Source organism: Nomascus leucogenys, chromosome 24 (assembly GCF_006542625.1).
Source record: "Nomascus leucogenys isolate Asia chromosome 24, Asia_NLE_v1, whole genome shotgun sequence".
Taxonomy (NCBI): domain Eukaryota; kingdom Metazoa; phylum Chordata; class Mammalia; order Primates; family Hylobatidae; genus Nomascus; species Nomascus leucogenys.
The window spans coordinates 22,091,894-22,114,120 of NC_044404.1; the positions used below are offsets into that span (position 1 = coordinate 22,091,894).

Consider the following 22,227-nt stretch of genomic DNA (forward strand, 5'->3'; position numbering starts at 1 on the left):
CCATCCGCCTCGGCCTCCCAAAGTGCTGGGATTACAGGCATGAGCCACCACACCCAGTCGGAACAAGCATTTCTAACAAACATGTAAGCCCAGCTGTATGCATTTTGTTACATGTCTTCTGTGATATAGAAGCAAACAAGTTTTGCAAACAAGACAGCACACTTGCATACATGTGTGAATGCATGGAATACATTGCTGTGGTTTGAGTACTTTTGGTTGCCTAAAAATCACATGCATGGGTAGATGTTTAAAAAATTGTACGTTAGATATGCTACTATAACTTAGAGCAGAAGGTGCATTTTCCAAAGTGGCTGGATTTGACAGGAGAGACAAGTAGTTGTGATTTTATTCTTTTTAATCCTACAACCAGACTAGTCCTTCTGTTGAACTGATAAGGAAGATTGTGAAATTGGGTCATTCTCTTGATTCCTGTAGTGCCTCTTCTTTCTTGTATCCTAAGTATGGAAATGGGTTACTTCAGGGGCAAATGTATTTCACATGAAGACAACTTTACTTTTAGTGTGTTTTGGATTAGAGTGAATGTGGTGTCAGAAAAAGAAAATTCAGTTCTGATACTAACAGTTTAATTCTGATACTCCCACCCCATAGCTTAAGGGCTGAATCTTGCGAGACTGCCCTCACTGTAGGCAGCAGCTACAAATGCAGTGCCTAGGCTACCTACACAGTAGACTACAAATTTTGGGATTCCCATGGCCCTTCTTAGGTTTGATTATTAGCTAGAACAACTCACTGAACTCAGGAAAACGTTTTACTTACCTTTTTTTTTTTTTTTTTTTTGAGATGGAGTCTTGCTCTGTTGCCCAGGCTGGGGTGCAGTGGTGCGATCTCAGCCCACTGCAAGCTCCGCCTCCCGGGTTCATGCCATTCTCCTGCTTCAGCCTCCCGAGTAGCTGGAACTACAGTCGCCTACCACCACGCCCAGCTAATTTTTTGTATTTTTAGTAGAGACGGGGTTTCGCCATGTTAGCCAGGATGGTCTTGATCTTCTGACCTCATGATCTGCCCACCTCGGCCTCCCAAAGTGCTGGGATTACAGGCGTGAACCACCGTGCCCGGCCATTTTACTTACCTTTATGCCTTTGTCATAAAGGGTACAAATCACGAACAGACAAGTGGAAGAGATATATAGGGCATGGTTGTGGGTGGGGAGGGCTTCAGGTGTTGGCTTCAGGTGTTGCCCTCCCAGGACCTGCTTTCCCCTCACCTTGAAATGTTCACAGACCTGGAAGCTCTCCAAATCTCCTGTTCTGGAGTTTTCATAGAGCTCAGTTTCCAGCCCTCCTCCGCTCTCTGGAGGTTGGTGCATGGGGCTGAAAGTTACATCCCTCTAGTCACTTTGTCTTTCTGATGACCAGCCCCATCCTGAGGCTTCCTAGCATCCCTTCCACCGCCACCCTGTCACTTTATTAACATAAATTCAGGTGTGAATTTGTTATGAAAAACAAGAGACACTCATCACTCAGGAAATTCCTAGGGTTTTTAGGAGCTCTCTGCTAGGAAGTGGGGACGGAAGCCAAATATTGCCACAGTGTATTACCAAAAATGTGACTTGCCTTTTATTCACAGTTATTATTAATACTTGACATAGTTTTAAAAGAGGTATAATCTGATTGAGAATATAAATTTTTTGTAAAACTTACTGGCAAATATTTAATCTCAAATCTTAAGATTGCTGTATGTTTGTGCCTAGAATGAACCATGGGGCATGGGAAAATAGGACATTTGTAGCTGGGAGTATCCCCTTTCTCCATACAGATCGTTTGCTCAGGGATTGTCTGGTGGAGTTTAGATGGCAGCCAGCCAATCATAATGATACCATAGAGAGGGTTCCATAGCCTTTTAAAATCTGTAGCGCATGGACTTAAAATTTCAGGTGCTGTAGCTCTGAGATTCTTAAAGGATATTTGGATTCCCATAGTGTTAAGAACCTAGAAGAGGCCAGGTGCAGTGGCTCACGCCTGTAATCCCAGCACTTTGGGAGGCCGAGGTGGGTGGATCACCCGAGGTCAGGATTCCGAGACCAGCCTGGCCAATGTGGCGAAACCCCGTCTCTACTAAAAAAACACAAAAATTAGCCAGGCATGGTGGTGCGTGCCTGTAATCCCAGCTACTTGGGAGGCTGAGGTGGGATAATTGCTTGAACCCGGGAGTCGGAGGTTGCAGTGAGCCGAGATCACGCCATTGCACTCCAGCCTGGGTGACAGAGCAAGACTCTGTCTCAAAAAAAAAAAAAAAAAAGAAAAATAAAAAACCTAGAAGATACGGGTATTGGAGGGGTAGATGCCAGGAAGGAAAGAAGGAAGATATACCTTATTTCACAGTTTTATTTCCTTATGATTTGCAGAATCATTTAAAAAAAATTTGAGACAGGGTCTTGCTCTGTCATCCAGCCTGGAGGGCAGTGGCACAGTCATAGCCAACTGCAGCCTTGGAATCAAGCAATCCTCCTACCTCAGCCTCCCTGGTAACTGGGACTACAGGTGTGTGCCACTTCACCCAGCTAATTTTTTATTTTTTTGTAGAGATGGGGTCTCACTGTTTCCCAGGCTGGTCCCAAACTCCCGGGTTCAAGCAATCTCCTCGCCTTGTCCCCCCCAAAGTGCTGGGATTACAGGTGTGAGCCACCATGCCTGACCCTGCAGAATCATTTTTTCTGCTATAAGTTGCCCAACCCCAATTCTAAGTTGTGGTACAAATGAACTTCACTGTTAAAAAGAGGTAGGATTCAGTTATTGGTGCAAAATAACTTAGCTTTTCTTTCTTTTCTTTCTTCTTTTTTGAGACGGAGTCTTGCTGTGTTGCCCAGGCTGGAGTGCAGTGGCGCCATCTTGGCTCACTGCAATGCGCCTCCGCCTCCCGAGTTCAAGCGATTCTCCTGCCTCAGGCTCCTGAGTAGCTGGGACTACAGGTGCCTGCCACCATGCCCAGCTAATTTTTTGTATTTTTAGTAGAGACGGGGTTTCACCGTGTTAGCCAGAATGGTTTCCATCTCCTGACCTTGTGATCTGCCTGCCTCGGCCTCCCAGAGTGCTGGGATTACAGGCGTGAGGCACCATGCCTGGCGCAGAATAACTTTTCTGGTTAGCAGAATGGGAATTGTTTCTATGTGGCCTCTTTGCTGCCGTAGTGATTTGACATTATTTCAATAGGAAATTAACATAGGGTTTATGAACATGTCTGGCTTATATATATTGCAAAACCCAAAGTCTCTCCCCTGATTGCTCCCTTTACCCACCCCAATCTGTGGAGTATCTGGTGACATTAAGAAAAAAGAAAAAGAAAAAAGAAATAGAGGTCAGGTCTTACTATGTTGCCCAGGCTGGTGTTGAACTCCTGAGCTCAAGTGATCTTCCCACTTTGGCCTCCCAAAGTGCAAGGATTACAGGTGAGCCACTGTGCTCTTTTTAATACATGTGTTAAAGGGCAAAACTACAACAAATTTAAATCTCACTTGGCTTTATTGTGATTTTAGAGTTGGGCAGTGCTTCATTCCACAAAACAGAGTTAAGTGTTCGAAGGAGCTGAGCGGAAGAGGTTGGCTTAATAGACAGAAGAGCTGAGGAAAGGGGAAGCAAAGAGCAAAGGGCCTATTAGTTGTTTCAGAGCTACCTTTCTTGTAAGGCAGGGACAGGGAGAAGACAGAACAATAGAAAAATAACTGATTAGGTAGTATCAGGTTACTTCAGGCTGCTTTTTTTTGTGTAAGGATTAAAGCAGAGGGAACTTCATTATCATTCCAATTGAAGATTGAAAGTGGCCTGTTTGGTAAACTGGCTGTCATCTCTCCTGTTTCTCAGAAGGTCAGATAACAACTAAATTTAAGTTTAGTGATGTGAAACTTTAGCATGAATAACTCCATTTTGATTTTTAGTCTGGTCACTTGGGGCCTAGTGCAGGAGATTAGTCCACAATGGTAGCCTTCTATAGTTTTTCTTTAACACATGAAGCAATTATTAATACATGCCAAATGCTTTGCAGAATAGTCTTAATTAGAACTTGACTCTGAAATGACCATCTTTGTAATGGTAACTCTACATTTGACTACATTTGTACTGAGAACAATTAGTACAATCTTCCCTTGATATTGCGGGGGATTGATTCCAGAACTCTCCAAGGATACAACAATCCTGGAATGCTCAAGTTTCTTACATAAAATTACATAGTAGAGTTATCCATCTGTATCTGTGGGTTCTGCATCTGTGTACATGGAGGGCTGACTGTACTGTAATTATCTTGGAGATAAAAAGTGTTATGAGTTTCTTTCTAAGAAGTTTGGAATTACTGTTTTAAAATTCCTTATATTGACTTAAAGGTACCGTTACTTGTTGAAGACTAATAATTAACATGTACTAAGCATGTACTGTATGCCAAGTACTGTTGCAAGTTCTTTACATGTATTATCTTAGTTTACCTTATGAGAAAGGTAGTACTGTTTTCATTTCTAGAGAAGGGGAAACCAAGCTACATAGAGGTTGAATAACACAGAGGTTGAATAGCTAGAGTGTGGTAGAGCCACTCTGACTCCAGAGCCCAGGCTTAACAGGGGACTCACAACCAACCAGTTTGTAACAAATTGCTGAGCAGTCAGGTTGGGAAGTCTAAGAAGTGGAAGATTTGTGGGTAGATAGAAAGGGGAAGAGCAAACTCTTATCTTACTCCCTTCTCCCAATAAAATTCAGTAGTTATATGCAGGTGAAAAACAGGAAATGAGCTTTTAGCCCCTATTTTTTGCTTCCTTTTCTTTATATTTGCTTTCCTCTTCTTTATATTTGCATTCTGGTAACTCATGGATATATACTTGTCATTCCACAAGCACTGATTATATTTGTTTTTATTAATGTCACTTCTCAGACAGTATACTGTAATGTAATGCTTATTAAGAGCAGGGACTTGAGGTTGGGCACGGTGGCTCACACCTGTAATCCTAGCACTTTGAGGGGCCCAGGCAGTTGGATTACTTGAGGTCAGGAGTTCAAGACCAGCCTGGCCAACATGGTGAAACCCTGTCTCTATTAAATACAAACATTATCCAGGCGTGATGGCATGCACCTGTAATCCCAGTTGCTCTGGAGGCTGAGGCAGGAGAATCGCTTGAACCCGGGAGGCAGAGGTTGCAGTGAGCAGAGATCACGCCACTGCACTGACACACACACACACACACCACACACACACACACACACACACACACACACAACAAGCAGGGACTTGAGAGTCAGACTGCTTGGATTTAAATTACAGTTCTGCCAGTTACTGGCTGAATAGCCTTGGCTTAGTTACTTGCTGAGCCTCACTCTTCTTATCTGTAAAATAGGGATAATATAGCACATACTTCATAGGCTTTTTGGGAGGATGAAATGTGTGAATATGTGTAATATGTTTTGAACAGTACATAGCACTTAGTAAATGCTGTATAAGTGTTTGCTGCTTACTATTATTATTTGAGTGCTTTTAGATTTAACCAGTAATTGATTGATCTTAGGGATCAGGGTTGTTAACCTTTAGTGTGCTGTATTAGTATGGGTGCTTCTTAGTGCATAAAAGGGAAAGGTGAAGGAAAAAGGAGATATAAAAGGAAATTGAATAAAGAAGGATAAATATGGCTGGCTGCGGTGGCTCATGCATGTAATCCCAGCACTTTGGGACTTTGGGAGGCCGAGGTGAGTGGATTGTTTGAGCCCAGGAATTCAAGACCAGCCGGGGTAACAGTGAGACCCCGTCTCTTCAAAAAACTAAAAGCAAAACAAAAACCCAGCTGAGCATGGTGGCATGTGTCTGTGGTTCCGGCTACTTGGGAGGCCAAGGTGGGAGGATTGCTTGAGTCTGGGAGGTGGAGGTTGCAGTGAGCTGAGGTTGTGCCACTGCACTCCAGCCTGGGTGATGGGAGTAAAAACCCTGTCTAAAAAAATATTAAATATAGTATTTAAAGAATAAAAATTCTTTAAAAATACACTGCAGATAATTTTGATGAGGAGCGGGAGAGAGTTTATTTCCTGTAGGTTACTCACACTAATGTAGTTTCATGTTCTTTTGTTTCGTGGTTTTTGCATCCATTCAACAACTCACAGTGTGTCAGTCTAGAAGTGCTCAGTGCTAGAAGTATAGTGGTGCATGAGGTAGTATAGGTTCATTTACAGGGATGTTAATAGGCACTTATAAATTGTTATGATTAATTGTTGTGAATGGTGCTATAGGAGCATGGTGGCATCTGACCAAGAGTTAGGTGGTTCTGTATTTTTATGTTTAATTATAACCCCTTTAGGATTATAATTTAAATTAAATATAAACCTTAAAATTTAGGTATATATTGGGTGGTGTTTCTTTTTATTCTTTCAGAAAACTGTTAAAGTATTTCATTGAATCTAAGATTTCAATTTCATAGAAGTCAAAATGTGGGGGAAAAATGGCTGATAAGATTGTAAGAGACTCAGAGACACATTCTGACTTTAGAAATGTTTAAATGAAAAAAAGCATCTCAAATTAATGACTCTTTGGTACTTGTAATTGATAGCTTCTTAAAATGGAGGAGGACTCTAGTAAGAGAAGCTATAGTATCTGTTTATAAGTCAGTATGCTTTAGAGCAATCTGACTTTTTCATTATAAAAATGTAGGTTTTGGACTAGGCATTCTGGTGCTAAAACAGCTGCTGAGGCCAGCAATCACCCTGTTCTTTGTTCAGTTCCTCACATTACTCATATAATTACCGTGTGATCGTGTGGTGCTCTGCTGCTTGTTGGTCAGAGCCTGAGTAAGGCTGAATAAGGCTGGATAATGAACCATTCTTTAAAGCAGTGGCCTTTGTATTGCAGGCTAGTTCACATACATGCATAGATACAGGTGTGTGTGCACGTGTAACCGAAGAACAGCTTTCACAAAATAATATTTAGCACACTATGTGGAATTTTCTCTGATACAGCCTCTTCTCTTTCATTATAAAAATAAATTTGCTGATTATCACACCACTTTGGACCTTTTAAAAATAACACTTAAGAAGTTGAAACAGCCAGGGATCAGAAACTTAGAAATGGACCTTATTTGTTATTGTAACTTATAGCAAGTCATTGTTTCTCTTATTGGGTTCTTTTAGCCATAATAATTGTGCTGGTTCTTTTCTTGCTCTGAGTGCCTGAACCTGTTGCTAAGTGAGGAAAAAAAATCCATATGTAAGTATAAATAAACAAATATCTTTAATCTTTTTGCAGGTCAACATCAGATTTGAAATATTTAAAGTGGATACAAAACTATTTCAGCAATGCAGACAATTAAGTGTGTTGTTGTGGGCGATGGTGCTGTTGGTAAAACATGTCTCCTGATATCCTACACAACGAACAAATTTCCATCGGAATATGTACCGACTGTAAGTATAAAGGCTTCCTTCTGTTAGTAAAATGTAAAATTTGATATCCTTTTGAAAACGCTTTCTCTATGTGTACTGAATTTTTTTTCTGTTGTCTGCCTTTGTTTCCTGTTTTTAAAGATGTTGACTTCTCATGGGTAAATTATATACACTTTAAAATTAAACAGCTGAAAAATCAGTGGAAAGTCAGAAGGGGTGACACAAGGGTTTGCAAGAAGAGCTGGGAGGCAAAACTCCAGTAGACAAGATTCTAACGAGTGGTGGTCTCAATTTGGTGAAGTATGCCCTACATCTTGGAATGAGGTGACTTTTTTTTTTTTTTGGATGTTTCGGCCAATTATTGATCAGTACTTGGAGGTCTCCTGGGATACCATTTGGGGTCCTGTAACTTGAGAGACAAGTAGTATGTGTCTCCACTTTTCTTGTGGAGCTGTTCTCTTAGCAGTAGTGGAGCTCCAAACTGGTTCTTAGGGGCCCAGAAGAGACCTGTTATGTTATGAGAACACTAACAGAAACCTTTGGGGGTCACCCCCACAACTGTTCTTTTCTTTTTTTTTTTTTGAGATGGAGTCTCTATCGCTCATTCTATCTGGAGTGCAATAGCGCGATCTCGGCTTGCTGCACCTTCCATCTCCTGGGTTCAAGCAGTTTCTCCTGCCTCAGCCTCCTGAGTAGCTGGGATTACAGGCGCCCGGCACCACGCCTTTCTAATTTTTGTGTTTTTAGTAGAAACGGGGTTTCACCATGTTGGCCAGGCTGGTCTTGAACTCCTGACCTCAAACGATCCACCCGCCTCGGCCTCCCAAAGTGCTGGGATTACAGGCGTGAGCCACCATGCCTGGCCCCACAACTGTTTTTTAAATCAACTCTTTGGAATGGTAGAAGGAAGATGGGAATAACAAAAATATTGAAGTGAGAGAGAGACGAGAGTTAGAGTAACACTCATTTGTGAAAGGTAGTGAGACCCTGTCCCAAAAATAAGTAAAGTTTTTTTTTTGAAGGGGAGAGAATTTGAAGGTATTATTAAACACTAAAATCTCTTTGATATTTTGAATTGGTCCATTTGGAGACAGGATAAATGGAAGACGTTTTGAGGTTCAGTGGACTTACGGGGACGTTTAGAGGTACATGAATCTTGTTTCGGAGTGAGGACAGCTATCAGAATTTTTCTGTTTCAGTCTCCATTGAAGTTATTTACTTGTAAACATAATTTCTGAGTCTTTTATGACTTTGATATTTTGGTGTTATATTTTAAGTGGGCTTGTGGGTGTTTTATATGTATGTTTGTGTGTACATCTCTGGAAAAGTGATAGGGTGGAAGGAAGAGTAGTAGTAGAATAAGATTTTAAATGAGCCGATTTAGGTAAATGAATGGACCATGAGGCACAAATAGTGTTCTCATGGTACCTGTTGAAGTTAATATGGAAATGGATTTGGTGCAAAATGCATTTAAGTTCCCATCTATAAATTGGGGCTTGCCATTTCTAGAGTAATAGAAATTCAGAGCTGGATAGGACAATATATATTGTCTTAGCCCTCTCTTAATGGATGAGGGTACTCAGGCCCAATTTAGGGATGAGACTTAGAAGTCTAAGTTTTAATTACTTAGCGTAATTACACTAGCATAAGTAGACTTTGGAATGGAAGCCAGCTTTTCTGATTCTTAGTCTAGTTCTGGATATGAACAATCTAGTAAAGGAGGGTTGTTTTTGAGTCTCTTAAGTGTGATTTAAGAAAATAATCTGTTTGGTTTGAGAGCTTAAGCACATTCATTCAATTTCTTTGTTCCTGTTTTTAAGAACCGACTTTCCTTTAACTGTCATCTCCCTCATGCCCTTGCTTCTCTTCTTTACATTTAAATAAGCTCTTGAACAATGTGTTAAAACATAAGTCAGAAAATCAGAGTAGGTACCTAAAAGTTAAGTAGGGCTGGTCTTAAAATGTAGCATTCTTCTCCTAGTTGGAAAGCTTTGCTTTTCTTTTTATAGATATCATTTAATTTTTAAATTTTTATTGTAAATTGACAGATTATAGTTGTATATGAAAGCATTGCTTTTCAATTGTAAATTAATTCCAAAGACTCCAGAATTTGTGTTGGGTCTTTTCCCATTTAGCATTGTTAAACCTCCCATTTTCACAAATAACTTAGTACAACCAGTATTAGCATATGCTGTACTGAATTTGATAAGGGTTTTATGGTCTATTTACATATTAAGCATCTTGTTAAAGAAGGTGTCTTAGGTCATGCAGTTTGTGCCCAATAACATGAATTTTACTCATAAAATTCCCAGCTGGCTGGGCGCAGTGGCTCACACCTGTAATTCCAGGACTTTGGGAGGCCGAGGCAGGTGGATCATGAGGTCAGGAGTTTGAGACCAGCCTGGCCAACATAGTGAAAATCTGTCTCTACTAAAAATACAAAAATTAGCTGGGTGTGGTGGCATGCACCTGTAGTCCCAGCTACTCAGGAGGCTGAGGTGGGAGAATCGCTTGATCCCAGGAGGCAGAGGTTGCAGTGAGCTGAGACCATGCCATTGCACTCCAGCCTGGTGTGACGCAGTGAGACTCTGTCTCAAAAAAAATAAAAAAAAATTCCCAGCAAATAATCTGCTAGCTTTTTCTTGGACACTTTGCGTACTTTGAGGGAACCATTATTTCTCTCAAATGGGCTTGTTTGTAACAAGGCTCATCTTTTCTAGGACTCTGAAAGGAAGAAAGGTCATGGATCTAGGAGATTTTATTTCTAGATGAAAAGGAAGTGGTCTATGAAGAAATAATTTCTTGGGAATCAGATTGAATGTTGAGGTAGACCACTGTCTCAAAAGTTTCAAACTTGAACAGGTTAATTTTGTGTAGCTAGAGGACTCTGCTCCTGTGACACCTCTAAACCTTCTCTGGCTCTTTATCCAGGCTGCTGGGGTGGAGCAGAAGTCTCAGAACACATCCTTTGTCTTTTTCCAGGGATCATTTAGCTCACGCAAGGACTTGGTTGGCAAGATTGGTTATATAAGGAGATGGATGGAATAAGGGATGATTAAATCTTAGCAAGGAAACACTGCCTTAACTTAAGAGTTGTCCTGTCCCATTTTAACTCTCTCCTTGCACACTAACAGTGTTGTATTTTTTTGTTTTTAGGTTTTTGACAACTATGCAGTCACAGTTATGATTGGTGGAGAACCATATACTCTTGGACTTTTTGATACTGCAGGTGAAAACTTAATGTCTTTTATACTGTTTTGATCTTTAACAGTTGCTAATTGTCTGTCTCTTGTGGACATTTTGAGAAACTAGCACATGAGCAAAGTACTTGCCTTTTGTTATTAGTTAGCAGGATTCAGTATAATGATCGTCAATGCTTGACCAAGGAGCAGTCCCAGACCTGGGTTGGCAAATAGGAGTTTGGAGTACCCTGGGTGAACAGTGTAGTAGATGAAGTAGAGTGAGACTAGAGTGCATTATACAAGCTCCAAATTGAACTAAAGTCCTGATGTCTGCACCTTGCAGAGAATTGGGGACTGCATTAGTGGTTGGGGAGGGACTAAGGGAATGAATTCATAGGAATCACGCCCACTGATTCTCTCCCTTCACCCCTACCTGCTCCTTTTTAAAGCCTAGAGTTTCCTAAATATGCCTAAGGTTGTAAGGTCGTAAGCCATTTACAGTATTTATTATTATTACTTTCTGATATTTGAAGACGTATTCAATTTATGTGTCTAATAACATGTTTAGTTTCTTACGATAGCTTATTTTAAACTATCTGAAAATATTTTGAGAGTGAACTCTTATCTGCTTACAGTATTGACATTTGTCAGCTATCCAAATTGTAAGAACAAATTACTTTCTTCCTTAAATGTACCTAATTCCTCAGTACTATTTCTTGTTTTCAAGAGTGGCTGCACATCTTAATTTCTGACTTTTCTGTGTGCTGTCTTATTATCAGCTCTGTTAGCCAGAGGAAAATCTCAGAAAGATATCCATTAGAGTATCTTTAGAATGTAGGAATTCTAAATTTTCTGCTTTGAGTTACTGTTACTGTTACTGTTTGCAAGTTAACATGTTGCTTGCATGGAATGTGGTGTTACACTGTGTACCATGAGGAACTGTTTAGATTTAATTGAGAACATGAAATGGAGAGACAAATGATTAGAGAAATTTTTAATACATTAAAATTAATAAAAGTAATGGTATATTACATTTGGAATATAGAGAAAACAATGACCCATAATCTCATGATAAATGAGGAGTTTTCTTCTGTGTTCATTTGTGTCCAAAGGCACAGAGAAAATTTTTTTTTTTTTTTTGTTGAGATGGAGTTTTGCTGTTGTTGCCCAGGCTGGAGTGCAATGGTGCCATCTTGGCTCACCGCAACCTCCACCTCCCAGGTTCAAGTGATTCTTCTGCCTCAGCCTCCCGAGTAGCTGGGATTACAGGCATGTGCCACCATACCCGGCTAATTTTTTTGTATTTTAGTAGAGATAGGGTTTCTCCATGTTGGTCAGGCTGGTCTCGAACTTCTGACCTCAGGTGATCTGCCTGCCTCGGCCTCCCAAAGTGCTGGGATTACAGGCGTGAACCACCGCGCCTGGCGAGAAAAGATAATTTATGGCTACTTGTGGTTGAAAATTAGTATTTTCAGATTGCAAAGTTTATTTTTTATAAGCCTTTACATTTTCTGGTGAGTACTTTTTAAAGCTTTATTGATGCGTAGTGCAATAAAAATCATTTTAAGGCCAGGCGCGGTGGCTCACACCTGTAATCGCAGCACTTTGGGAGGCTGAGACAGGCAATTCACCTGAGGTCAGGAGTTTGAGACCAGCCTGGCCAATATGGTGAAACCCCATCTCTACTAAAAATACAAAAATTAGCCGAGTGTAGTGGTGTATGCCTGTAAGACCCAGCTACTCGGGAGGCTGAGACAGGAGAACTGCTTGAACCCACTGGGGTGGAGGTTGCAGTGAGCCGAGATTCCGCCACTGCCCTCCAGCCTGGGTGACAGAGTGAGACTCCGTCTTTAAAAAAAAAAAAAATCATTTTAAGTGTTCAGTGTGATGCATTTTGCTGATCCTCCACCATAATAAAATGTGTAACATTTTTATCACCCCTCAAATTTTCTGTGGTGAGTCCCTTTACCACTGAATGGTGTTGGCACCCTTATCAAAAATTATTTGACCATATATGTGAGTGTTTATTTCTGGGTTCCCTTTTGCAGTCAGCCCTGTCCCTTGACCTGGTTCCAGGCAACCACTGATCTGCTTTCTTTGTTTCTACTGTTTTGCTTTTCTAGGGTTTCATATAAATGGAACCATACAATATGTAGTCTTTTGTGTGTGACTGTTTTTACATAGCTTAATGTTTGTGAGAGTTGTCCATGTTGTGTGTATTGGTAGTTTTTCTTTTGATTGCCGAGTGGTATTCTGTTCTATGAATATGTCACAGTTTTGTTTATCCATTAACAAGCTGATGGATGTTTGGGTTCCAGTTTTAATACTGGTGCTATGAATTGCTTCCACGTTTTAGCTATTTTGAATAACGTTGCTATCAACATGGGTATACAAATACCTTGTTGAGACCCTGCTTTCAGTTCTTTTGGGGTATATACCCAGAAGTGGAATTGTTGGATCATGTTTCTAATTTTTTTGAGGAACCTCCATATTGTTTTCCACAGTGGCTGTCCCATTTTATATTCCTACCAACAGTACACGGGGGCTTGATATAGTCACATTCTTCTGTTCGACACTTACTTTTTTTTTTTTTTTTTATTGTAGCTATCCTAATTAGTGTGAGGTGGTATCTAATTGTGGTTTTGATTTGCATTTCCTTAATGATTAGTGATGTTGAGCATCTTATGGCCATTTATATATCTTTGGAGAAAGGTCTGTTTAATCAAGTTCTTTGCCCATTTTTGAATTGGGATTTTTTTTTGGGGGGGTAAGTTTTAGGAGTTCTTTGTAGATTCTGGGTATTAATCTCTTATCACATACACGATTTGCATATATTTTTTCCTATTTTGTGGGTTGCGTTTTTATTCTGTTGATACTATCTTCTGATGTATAAAATTTTCACAATTTCATGAAGTTTGTCTATTTTTTGGTTGGTTTGGTGTGATAGCCAAACAAATTATTGCCAAGTCCACCTGAATCTTTTGCCTTATGTTTTCTGGGAGTTTTAAAGTTTTAGGTCTAACATTTAAACCTTTTATCCATTTTGAGTTAATTTTAGTATATAGTATTAGGTAAGGTTTCATCTTTGTCTTTTGCATGTGAATATGTCATTTTCTCAGCACCATTTATTGAAGAGTCCTTTTACCACTGAATGGTCTTGGCACCCTTATCAAAAATTATTTGACCTAGGCTAGGCACGGTGGCTCACACCTGTAATCCTAGCACTTTGGGAGGCTGAGGTGGGCAGATCACCTGAGGTCAGAAGTTTAAGACCAGCCTGGCCAACATGGTGAAACCCTGTCTCTACTAAAAATACAAAAATTAGCCTGGCGTGGTGGTGTGTGCCTATAGTCCCAGCTACTCAGGAGGTGGAGGCAGGAGAGTCTCTTGAACTGAGGAGGTGGAGGTTGCAGTGAGCCGAGATTGTGCCACTGCACTCCAGCCTGGGTGATAGAGTGAGACTCTGTCTAAAAAAAAAAAAAAGAAAAGAAAAATTATTTGCCCATATATGTAAGGGTTTATTTCTGGGTTCTCTAGTCTATTTCATTGTCATATATATCTCCCTATGCCAACACCACACTGTTTTAATTATTGTAGCCTTGTAGTAAGTTTTGAAATCAGGAAGTGGGAGTCCTTCAGCTTTATTCTTTTTCAAGATTATTTTGGCTACTGTCCCTTGTTTCAAGATTATTATCCGTTGTTGGGATTTTGATAGGGATTGCATTGAATCTGTAGGTTGCTTTGGATAATGTTGACATGTCAACAATATTAAGTCTTCCAATTCATGAATGTGGGATGTGTTTCCATTTATTTATGTCTTCTTCAATTTCTTTCAGCAGTTTTGAAATTTTTGTTGTCCAAGTCTTTTGCCTCTGATTAAGTTAATTCTAAGTGTTTTTATTATTTTGAGTATCCATTAATTCTTGCTAAATTTGTTTTCTAGGCTTTATCAGTTTCAGATACCGGTCTTATATACACGCATTAACTAAATATGTGAACCTGTGTTTGTAGTCATGATGGGCAGTGGATTTTGTCGTCTGGGTTTCAGTGAGGTTTTTCTTTCCTTAGATGATTTCACTGTGATTGTTTCTTTACCATATCTGAGATGGAGTCTCACTCTGTCGCCCAGACTGGAGTACAGTAATGCCATCTCGGCTCACTGCAACCTCCGCCTTCTGGGTTTGCATGATTCTTCTGCCTCAGCCTCCCAAGTAGCTGGGATTACAGATGTGCACCACCACACCCGGCTAATTTTTATATTTTTAGTAGAGATGAGGCTTCATCATGTTGGCCAGGCTGGTCTCGAACTCCTGACCTCAGGTGATCCACCTGTCTCGGCCTCCCAAAGTGCTGGGATTACAAGGATTGATTTTTAACTATTTCTGTAGCAAGAGTTTATTATTACATTTATTATTGGGTTTCTAATGGACACAAAGATTGGACACCACAAACTGGTAATAAAAGCAGATAACATAATAGTAAATTCATTGCTGTTCTGAGTGCTTGAAGTTTGTAGAATTAGCTGATTGAGAATATTGCCCACATATTATATTACAAAGCCATACATTTTATTAGATAAGTAAGTTGCTTTTTGAGTAATGACCAGCATGCTTTTATCACTTTGAGGACACCAAGATTCAGTTGCTGAATTCTCTCCAATATTTTTCTTTTTTCTAGGGCAAGAGGATTATGACAGATTACGACCGCTGAGTTATCCACAAACAGATGTATTTCTAGTCTGTTTTTCAGTGGTCTCTCCATCTTCATTTGAAAATGTGAAAGAAAAGGTAAGCTGATCAGATACTCTTGCCCTAAGAAGGTCATCTCAGAATTTCTACTGACCTATTATAAATAACATTAGAGGCTTGTTGATTAACAAAGGTGTATTTTAAAATACCTTTTTTTAGTGGGTGCCTGAGATAACTCACCACTGTCCAAAGACTCCTTTCTTGCTTGTTGGGACTCAAATTGATCTCAGAGATGACCCCTCTACTATTGAGAAACTTGCCAAGAACAAACAGAAGCCTATCACTCCAGAGACTGCTGAAAAGCTGGCCCGTGACCTGAAGGCTGTCAAGTATGTGGAGTGTTCTGCACTTACACAGGTAAGGATGGCATGAAACCCCATGTGTATTTATGGTCGAATCATTTATTAGAGCATTAGGATACAGGAGTTATTCCTAACAGTGATCAGCAGTGCTCAAAGATGCCCAGCAAGAATATGAACAGCTTCATATTGTATGTTCTTTTGTTAGAGGCCTCTGTGTTTTTTGGAGAATATTATTAGTTCCTGAACCCCTTGTGTTGGTAAGCTGTCGTACTGTGCTGAATGATTCCTAGTGGTCAGGGTTGTGTTAAAACAAAAACCTTACAGGAAAGGTTCAGATAAGCACAAACTTGCAAGAGAGGATGTGAATGATTTTTTTTCTAGACACTTAAATTTTCATCTAAATACGTCTGATCTTTTCTTGCCAATTCTGACAATTGATACTATACCGCTTCTTGGGCAATTCAACCAGGATAGGGAATTAGTCATAATAATTGAGACTTTCATGTCAAAGAAGGCAGCCATGGCTATTTCTGCCACAGTTCTCAAGCGTGCTTTATACAGTGTCTCTATTCCTATGTTTCTGGAAGTATTCCTTCCTCATGCATTCTGGCTGTTTTTGAGTGATTTAATTGGAACTCCTTTTGTAGTTTGATGGGAAACTCAGATTTTGAAGATAGGGAGCAATGTTAGGGTATTTGGAATGGGACTTGTAACTGATGTGTATGGTTTAAACTTTTTCACCTTCATGGTATCGCTGATTCCGTCCTTTGAGTACTGTTCTGGGGGCAAAGGAAAAAGTTATGGAAATAATTAGCACAAAAGTCTTATGTTCTACTGGTACTGGTGCTTTGAAGTTTGAACAGTGAGCAGATATGCCTAATAGGGCAAGATTGAAGGGTGGAGGTTTCTAATAATTATACTAAACTCATTATATTTATGCTTATGTTTTCAGGTAATTCATTTTTATTGTATTTCTAAAAAACGCTATTGGATTCTTAACTACACGTATACTAGGGTAAATGGCATATATGATTACTTATTACATATGCAGTAGGTATTTAGTTTATAGGGCCTAGTGCATAATTTAATAATCAGTTTAGTACTTGGATATTTAAAGATAAAACTTTTATGCTTAACTGGAATATCCCTCAGAATAACTTCGAGGCCTAGTATCAGATGATTTAAACATAATCTTCTAATCCTAGTTTTTTTGGGCAGTTTAGTGCTATTATAAAAGCAGTTATTTAAAAGTTTAGAAGATTTTACATCTTCTCATGCACAGCACTGTTTTGAGAGTTTTAAAAAATGCCTGGTGCTTCTCTCTGTGTTTTAGTAACATTCCCAGAAAAGTGTGCCTGTGTGTGTATATTGGGGGAGACGGGAAAGTCATGTGTGAAACACTCATGTCCATATTAGATACTAATTCTGTGTGCTTCTGATGCATACCTCTGTTCTCTAGATATGGGTTGCTTTGAGGGAAGACACATGGGCCCTGTGGATTCACTTTTAGGTTACTAGTGATGCTTTAGATAATTGGATGCTTTTAATGTAAGATTTTTACAGTATCAACAGGTGTATATAGTAAATCCGTTTGCAGAGAGTATGAAGTTTAAAAGATCTTAGCAGGTACATTTTTCTTACCAGAGTTTGAAGTATGGAGAAGTCAAAAGAGGGGAAGTTAGAAAATGGGGTCTGTGGTTGTGTTTGGGAGCTAGAACTTTGAGGCTTACAGATTCTGTTTGTTGATTCCTCTAAAACTAAAGTCTTACTATAAACAGATGGTGGTCAAGCAAAGATTAGTTTTGTTTCTTAGAGCATTTGTTGATCTTCATCCACGGTAAGCAAGAAAGGAATTCCTTCTTGTCAAGGGATACACTCCAGTTTCTAATAGTCCTCCTCCTCTTTTTTTCCTTATAAAGTATATTTCCCTTTCTGTACTCCTTCCTTCCTTTTATATTTTACTGCCAGAGTTGGTTCCTAGATGTGTAGAGAGAATTGCAGTGGAATTTTAACTTTTATGTGGCATTTCTACTTTGTAAGTGATGTAGAAAGAGGAAAGCTTTTTAACTTTTGCTGCTTTTAAAGAATTTACTGCTGTTTCTGATTTATTTTGTATCTAATGTGACGTGTGGGTACCAGTCCTGTGGGATGTCATGGATGGGGGCAGGGTGGAGGTGGGAACACTTGGGGTGGTCTGGGGTTGGCACTTACAATTGGAGCTGTGTTCTGGGACTTTTAGGACATATTTACTTGGGATCAAACTGATCAAACCAAAGAACATGTAAAACAACCTTGGGTGGTAAACTTGTGGCTTCAGATTTAGGTGAGTTTAGGTGAGTCTGTAGACCTGGGTCCTAAGTACCACCACTGCTGAGTCACCCTATCATGTTGGAGTTTCTGGCTGAGGTGTAAGTGTATTTCTGTATCTTAATCCCCATAAGATCTGAGAATATTCTTCGTTTTCACTCCATGCTTTATGCTCTGATACCCATGCAGACATCTTAAAGCACTGGACTGCTTGCTAAAACTCATTCTAGGACCCCATTCTTTGTTTTCTTATGACTTGGGTGGTGGTTACTTGCTCTGATAACATTACTGAATAACTGAAGTGTATGCTGTTTCTAGAGTCTGTTCTTTAAACTCCTTCTAGTTGGTACTGTTGCACAATTAACACTTTTTAAATGTCTGAACCTTTCTGTTCTGGGAAACCAGTTTACTCTGAAATCTTGATTAATCACATTCAGATATGTCATTGAACCTAGAAACACATAGCATGCCTGTTAGTCTGCTATTTGTGTCCTTCAGTTATTCAGGGACTGAATTCACATAAGCCTGAAATTGTAATAGATTTATTTGCAAAATGTGTTTGAAGTCAATATATTGCATTTTAATAAAAATTGCTTTCCTGCTCAGTTAACCTTGCTTGAGGTTAAGTTTTTGGTCAGTTATCTACTCTCCCAGTTATAATGGGCTTAAGATCTAGCATTCTAGCATTTTTCTTAAGGCACATTGCTTCTGTGAATTCAGCTCGTTTAATCCGGACTGCTGTTGTACCTGCTAGTCTTTCCAATCCTCTAACCTGGCTGCTATTCTCTCTCCTCCCCTCTGTCTTGTAGAGAGGTCTGAAGAATGTGTTTGATGAGGCTATCCTAGCTGCCCTCGAGCCTCCGGAAACTCAACCCAAAAGGAAGTGCTGTATATTCTAAACTGTTTTCTCCTTCCCTTCTTTGCTGCTGCTTCCTGTCCCACTACTGTAGAAAGATCGTTTAAAAACAAAGGAATAAAACCATCCTGTTTGAAAGCCTCTGCGTCTTTTTACTCACCACCTTAGAGCAACCTCTGTATTAGTTTTTGATCAAGAATGCAATATCTTATAGAAATTTTTTGTGATCAGTAGTCAAGTTGGACTTGTTTTAACTTTCTGCTGCTTGAGTTGCCTGATGCTCAGAGCTTTTTGGTTTGGATTACTATTGCAAAAGGGAACTTGGTCTGGCATTAAGAATGTCCTCTTGGAGAAAATAACAAGAGTTTTAACACTTCTAGGTCTTAGTTCTAGATGGAGAAAGTAACACAAACATCATTTTACTCTTATGATCAATTGTTAATTGTAATTGCATGACAAACCTATGGAAAAGGGGTGACCTTCTAGTAGAGTGTAATGGGGAAGGGAGGATTCTTTTCTGGTTTTCCTTTGTGCAGTGAAACTTTGTGTTGCTGTTGCTTTGGCTGTCTGTGCTGTAGTGGAGTATTTGTCAGTCTGGGGTGGGGAAGATATTGATGTATCTGCTACTGCTTTATGAGTTCATTTGTTACATTATCTTTTAAGAATAGCATCCATAAAACAGTTGACTTACAATTTGTTAATGTTGAGATGTAAAGCTGCCACCTTTATATTTTCCTGCTTCTGATTTTATTGTGAGGGAAATATACAATTGTGGTTACCTTCAAATTTTGAAATTAAAAATATACAACTGTTTGTATAAATGCCTGATGAAGCTTTATTCCTGTTGCACTGACTGGCTCTAATTTTACGTATGTATCAGGTACCCACATTTTTGCTCCCTTGAATCTCCTTGACTCTGTCTAACTGGTGGGATAAAGGGAGTTCAAAGTGACTATCTTTACAGCTACCATAATCACCCTCTCTCTCTCTCTTTGCCTGTGCCTTCCATAGAATAAGGATGCCACTGACCCGTGCCCGTCCTCTCAGTCCTGTTTCATATCCAGCTGTTTCATTGGAATGCAGAGCTGCTTCCCTTGTTTTTATGTAAAATGTTTCAGCAGCACATTACAAAACTCATATTGAATGAGCAAATGACACATGTGCTTGTTTGTTTCTTGTGACATACATTGGTCTGCGCAAAGCTTTCTCAAAGGACCACTGTCTCACTCATGAATATCTGCTCCTCTGCTCCTGAATTGCTGAATCCTTCCAGTGCCCTGGACAAATCTTGGTGAAGTGAGATTATTGTGTTGAGATTCAGGGTTGTTTTTAATGTTTCTTTCTTTGCCAACTCTTGGGGTTTGAATGTTTTAAACTTGAACTCCAACTTTATTATACTGAAAATCAGACCGCCCCTTTTTTCTTTCTACCCCTTTTCAGAAAGGCCTAAAGAATGTATTTGACGAAGCAATATTGGCTGCCCTGGAGCCTCCAGAACCGAAGAAGAGCCGCAGGTGTGTGCTGCTATGAACATCTCTCCAGAGCCCTTTCTGCACAGCTGGTGTCGGCATCATACTAAAAGCAATGTTTAAATCAAACTAAAGATTAAAAATTAAAATTCGTTTTTGCAATAATGACAAATGCCCTGCACCTACCCACATGCACTCGTGTGAGACAAGGCCCATAGGTATGGCCCCCCCTTCCCCCTCCCAGTACTAGTTAATTTTGAGTAATTGTCAGAAAAGTGATTAGTACTAGTTTTTTTTGTTGTTTCAAAAAAAAAAATTTTGTTATTTTTGTTTTTGTGTTTTGTTGTTTAAAAGCAAGGCATGCTTGTGGATGACTCTGTAACAGACTAATTGGAATTGTTGAAGCTGCTCCCTGGTTCCACTCTGGAGAGTAATCTGGGACATCTTAGTGTTTTTTTTTTTTTCCCTCCTCTTTTTTTGGGGGGAGTGTGTGTGGGGTTTGTTTTTTAGTCTTGTTTTTTTAATTAACCAGTGGATAGCCCTTAAGGGGAGGAGGACGGATTGATTCCACATTCCACTTCCTAGATCTAGTTTAGAAAACATGTTCCCCATCTGGTGCTCTTAGGAAGGAGTATAGTAAATGCCTCATTTAATAACATACTCCTTTTTGAAAGTTGCCTTTTCTCTCCACCCTTGAGTAGATCCAGTATTTGATGAAACTCATGAAAGTGGGTGGAGCCTGTCTTGCCCCTCCTCTTTTCTAGGACGCACTGTATGTGACTGACTTTCAAGGACATTTGTTTGCCATTTGCTGATTTTTTTGGGAAGTTAATTTCTAACTTCTTTCACTGATAAATGAAGAAAAGTATTGCACCTTTGAAATGCACCAAATGAATTGAGTTTTTAATTAAAAAATTTTTTTTCCTTCTCAGTCATTGTCTTATATGCTTAGCATAGATTTGCAGCTCAGTAGTATATGGTGTTCCTAGAATGCAGCTGAAGACCTGGTATGTAGAGGAAATATGAGGGGTGGTGCTAGAAGACAGACATCTGTGGGATGATTCACATCCTCTCAAGTTAGGAGGATGGAGGCCTGCTTCATTAAGAAGCTGGGGGTAGGGTGGGGGTGGGGAGAACACTTAACAACATGGGGACCAGTCAGGGGAATCCCCTTATTTCTGTTTTGCATATGAGGAACCCTAGAGCAGCCAGGTGAGGCTCTCTAGTTTAATAAAAATCATGGAAAGAGTCTTATGCAGACTCTTCTTAAGTGTTAATAGAGATTTTATCAGCTTATTTTGGTTGCAGTTTCCAATTTTTAAAAATGTTGAGGTAATCTCTCCCACCTTCCCAATCCTAATTCTTGTAGATTCATTAGTGTTGAACCAATGCTTTCTCATGTCTCAATTCTTTGTATATGCATTCTTTTCAGATGTATTAAACAAACAAAAACCCTTCACAAGCCAGCCTGAGGGTTGTTATTTTCCCTCCGTCTCTTACTTTTCAGATATTGAGGAGTGGGAATTTGACTGTTGATAACATCAATTTCTAGCAAACTTTGGGATAAAAATTTAAAGCTTTATTATTTTTATTTTCTGGCATTTTAGTTTGAGATAATATTTAGCCCTCTATATGTTCAGGTTTGTGCTTTCTCCTCTAAGTTTGACACTTCCCTTAAATACCAAGTAGGTCCATAATAATTCTTAGTGAAGGCAGTGTTCAGGAAGCTCACTGCTCATGGTGGAAGGAAATGTCAGTGTACCTTTAATCCATAGATGACTGGAAAGCAGCTCATTTTCCCCCAAGTTTTCTGCATCAGTGGTTCTCCAGCTGGAGTGCAGCTTGAACAATGTGATTCTTAAGTTTTCCAGGCATTTCTAAAATGTAGCCAAGTTTGGGAATCACCGCACCTAGGTGGTTATCTCAAACTACTACTATCAGAATACAGATTCTGTGCTGTGAATCTGAATATGGGATACATTTTCTTTAGGTAGCAAGAAAGGTTTAT

General features: G+C 39.6%; 1 protein-coding gene across 3 annotated transcripts in view; it reads left to right on the forward strand.

Annotated features, from left to right (window-relative positions):
• CDC42 (cell division cycle 42) overlaps positions 1-21,681 on the forward strand; it is a 40,097-nt gene extending 18,416 nt beyond the window's left edge. Inside the window, exons 2-6 of one of the 3 annotated variants that reach the window (XM_030805265.1) lie at positions 7,222-7,376; positions 10,512-10,584; positions 15,215-15,324; positions 15,445-15,642; positions 20,191-21,681. In XM_030805265.1, coding sequence (XP_030661125.1) covers positions 7,272-7,376; positions 10,512-10,584; positions 15,215-15,324; positions 15,445-15,642; positions 20,191-20,280 — 576 coding nt within the window. In that variant the 5' untranslated portion in view covers positions 7,222-7,271 and the 3' untranslated portion in view covers positions 20,281-21,681. Of the gene's footprint in view, positions 1-7,221; positions 7,377-10,511; positions 10,585-15,214; positions 15,325-15,444; positions 15,643-18,703; positions 19,572-20,190 lie in introns of those variants that run through there. The other 2 variants (XM_030805264.1, XM_030805266.1) reach the window with 2 other exon arrangements.
• Positions 21,682-22,227: the final 546 nt, after the last annotated feature.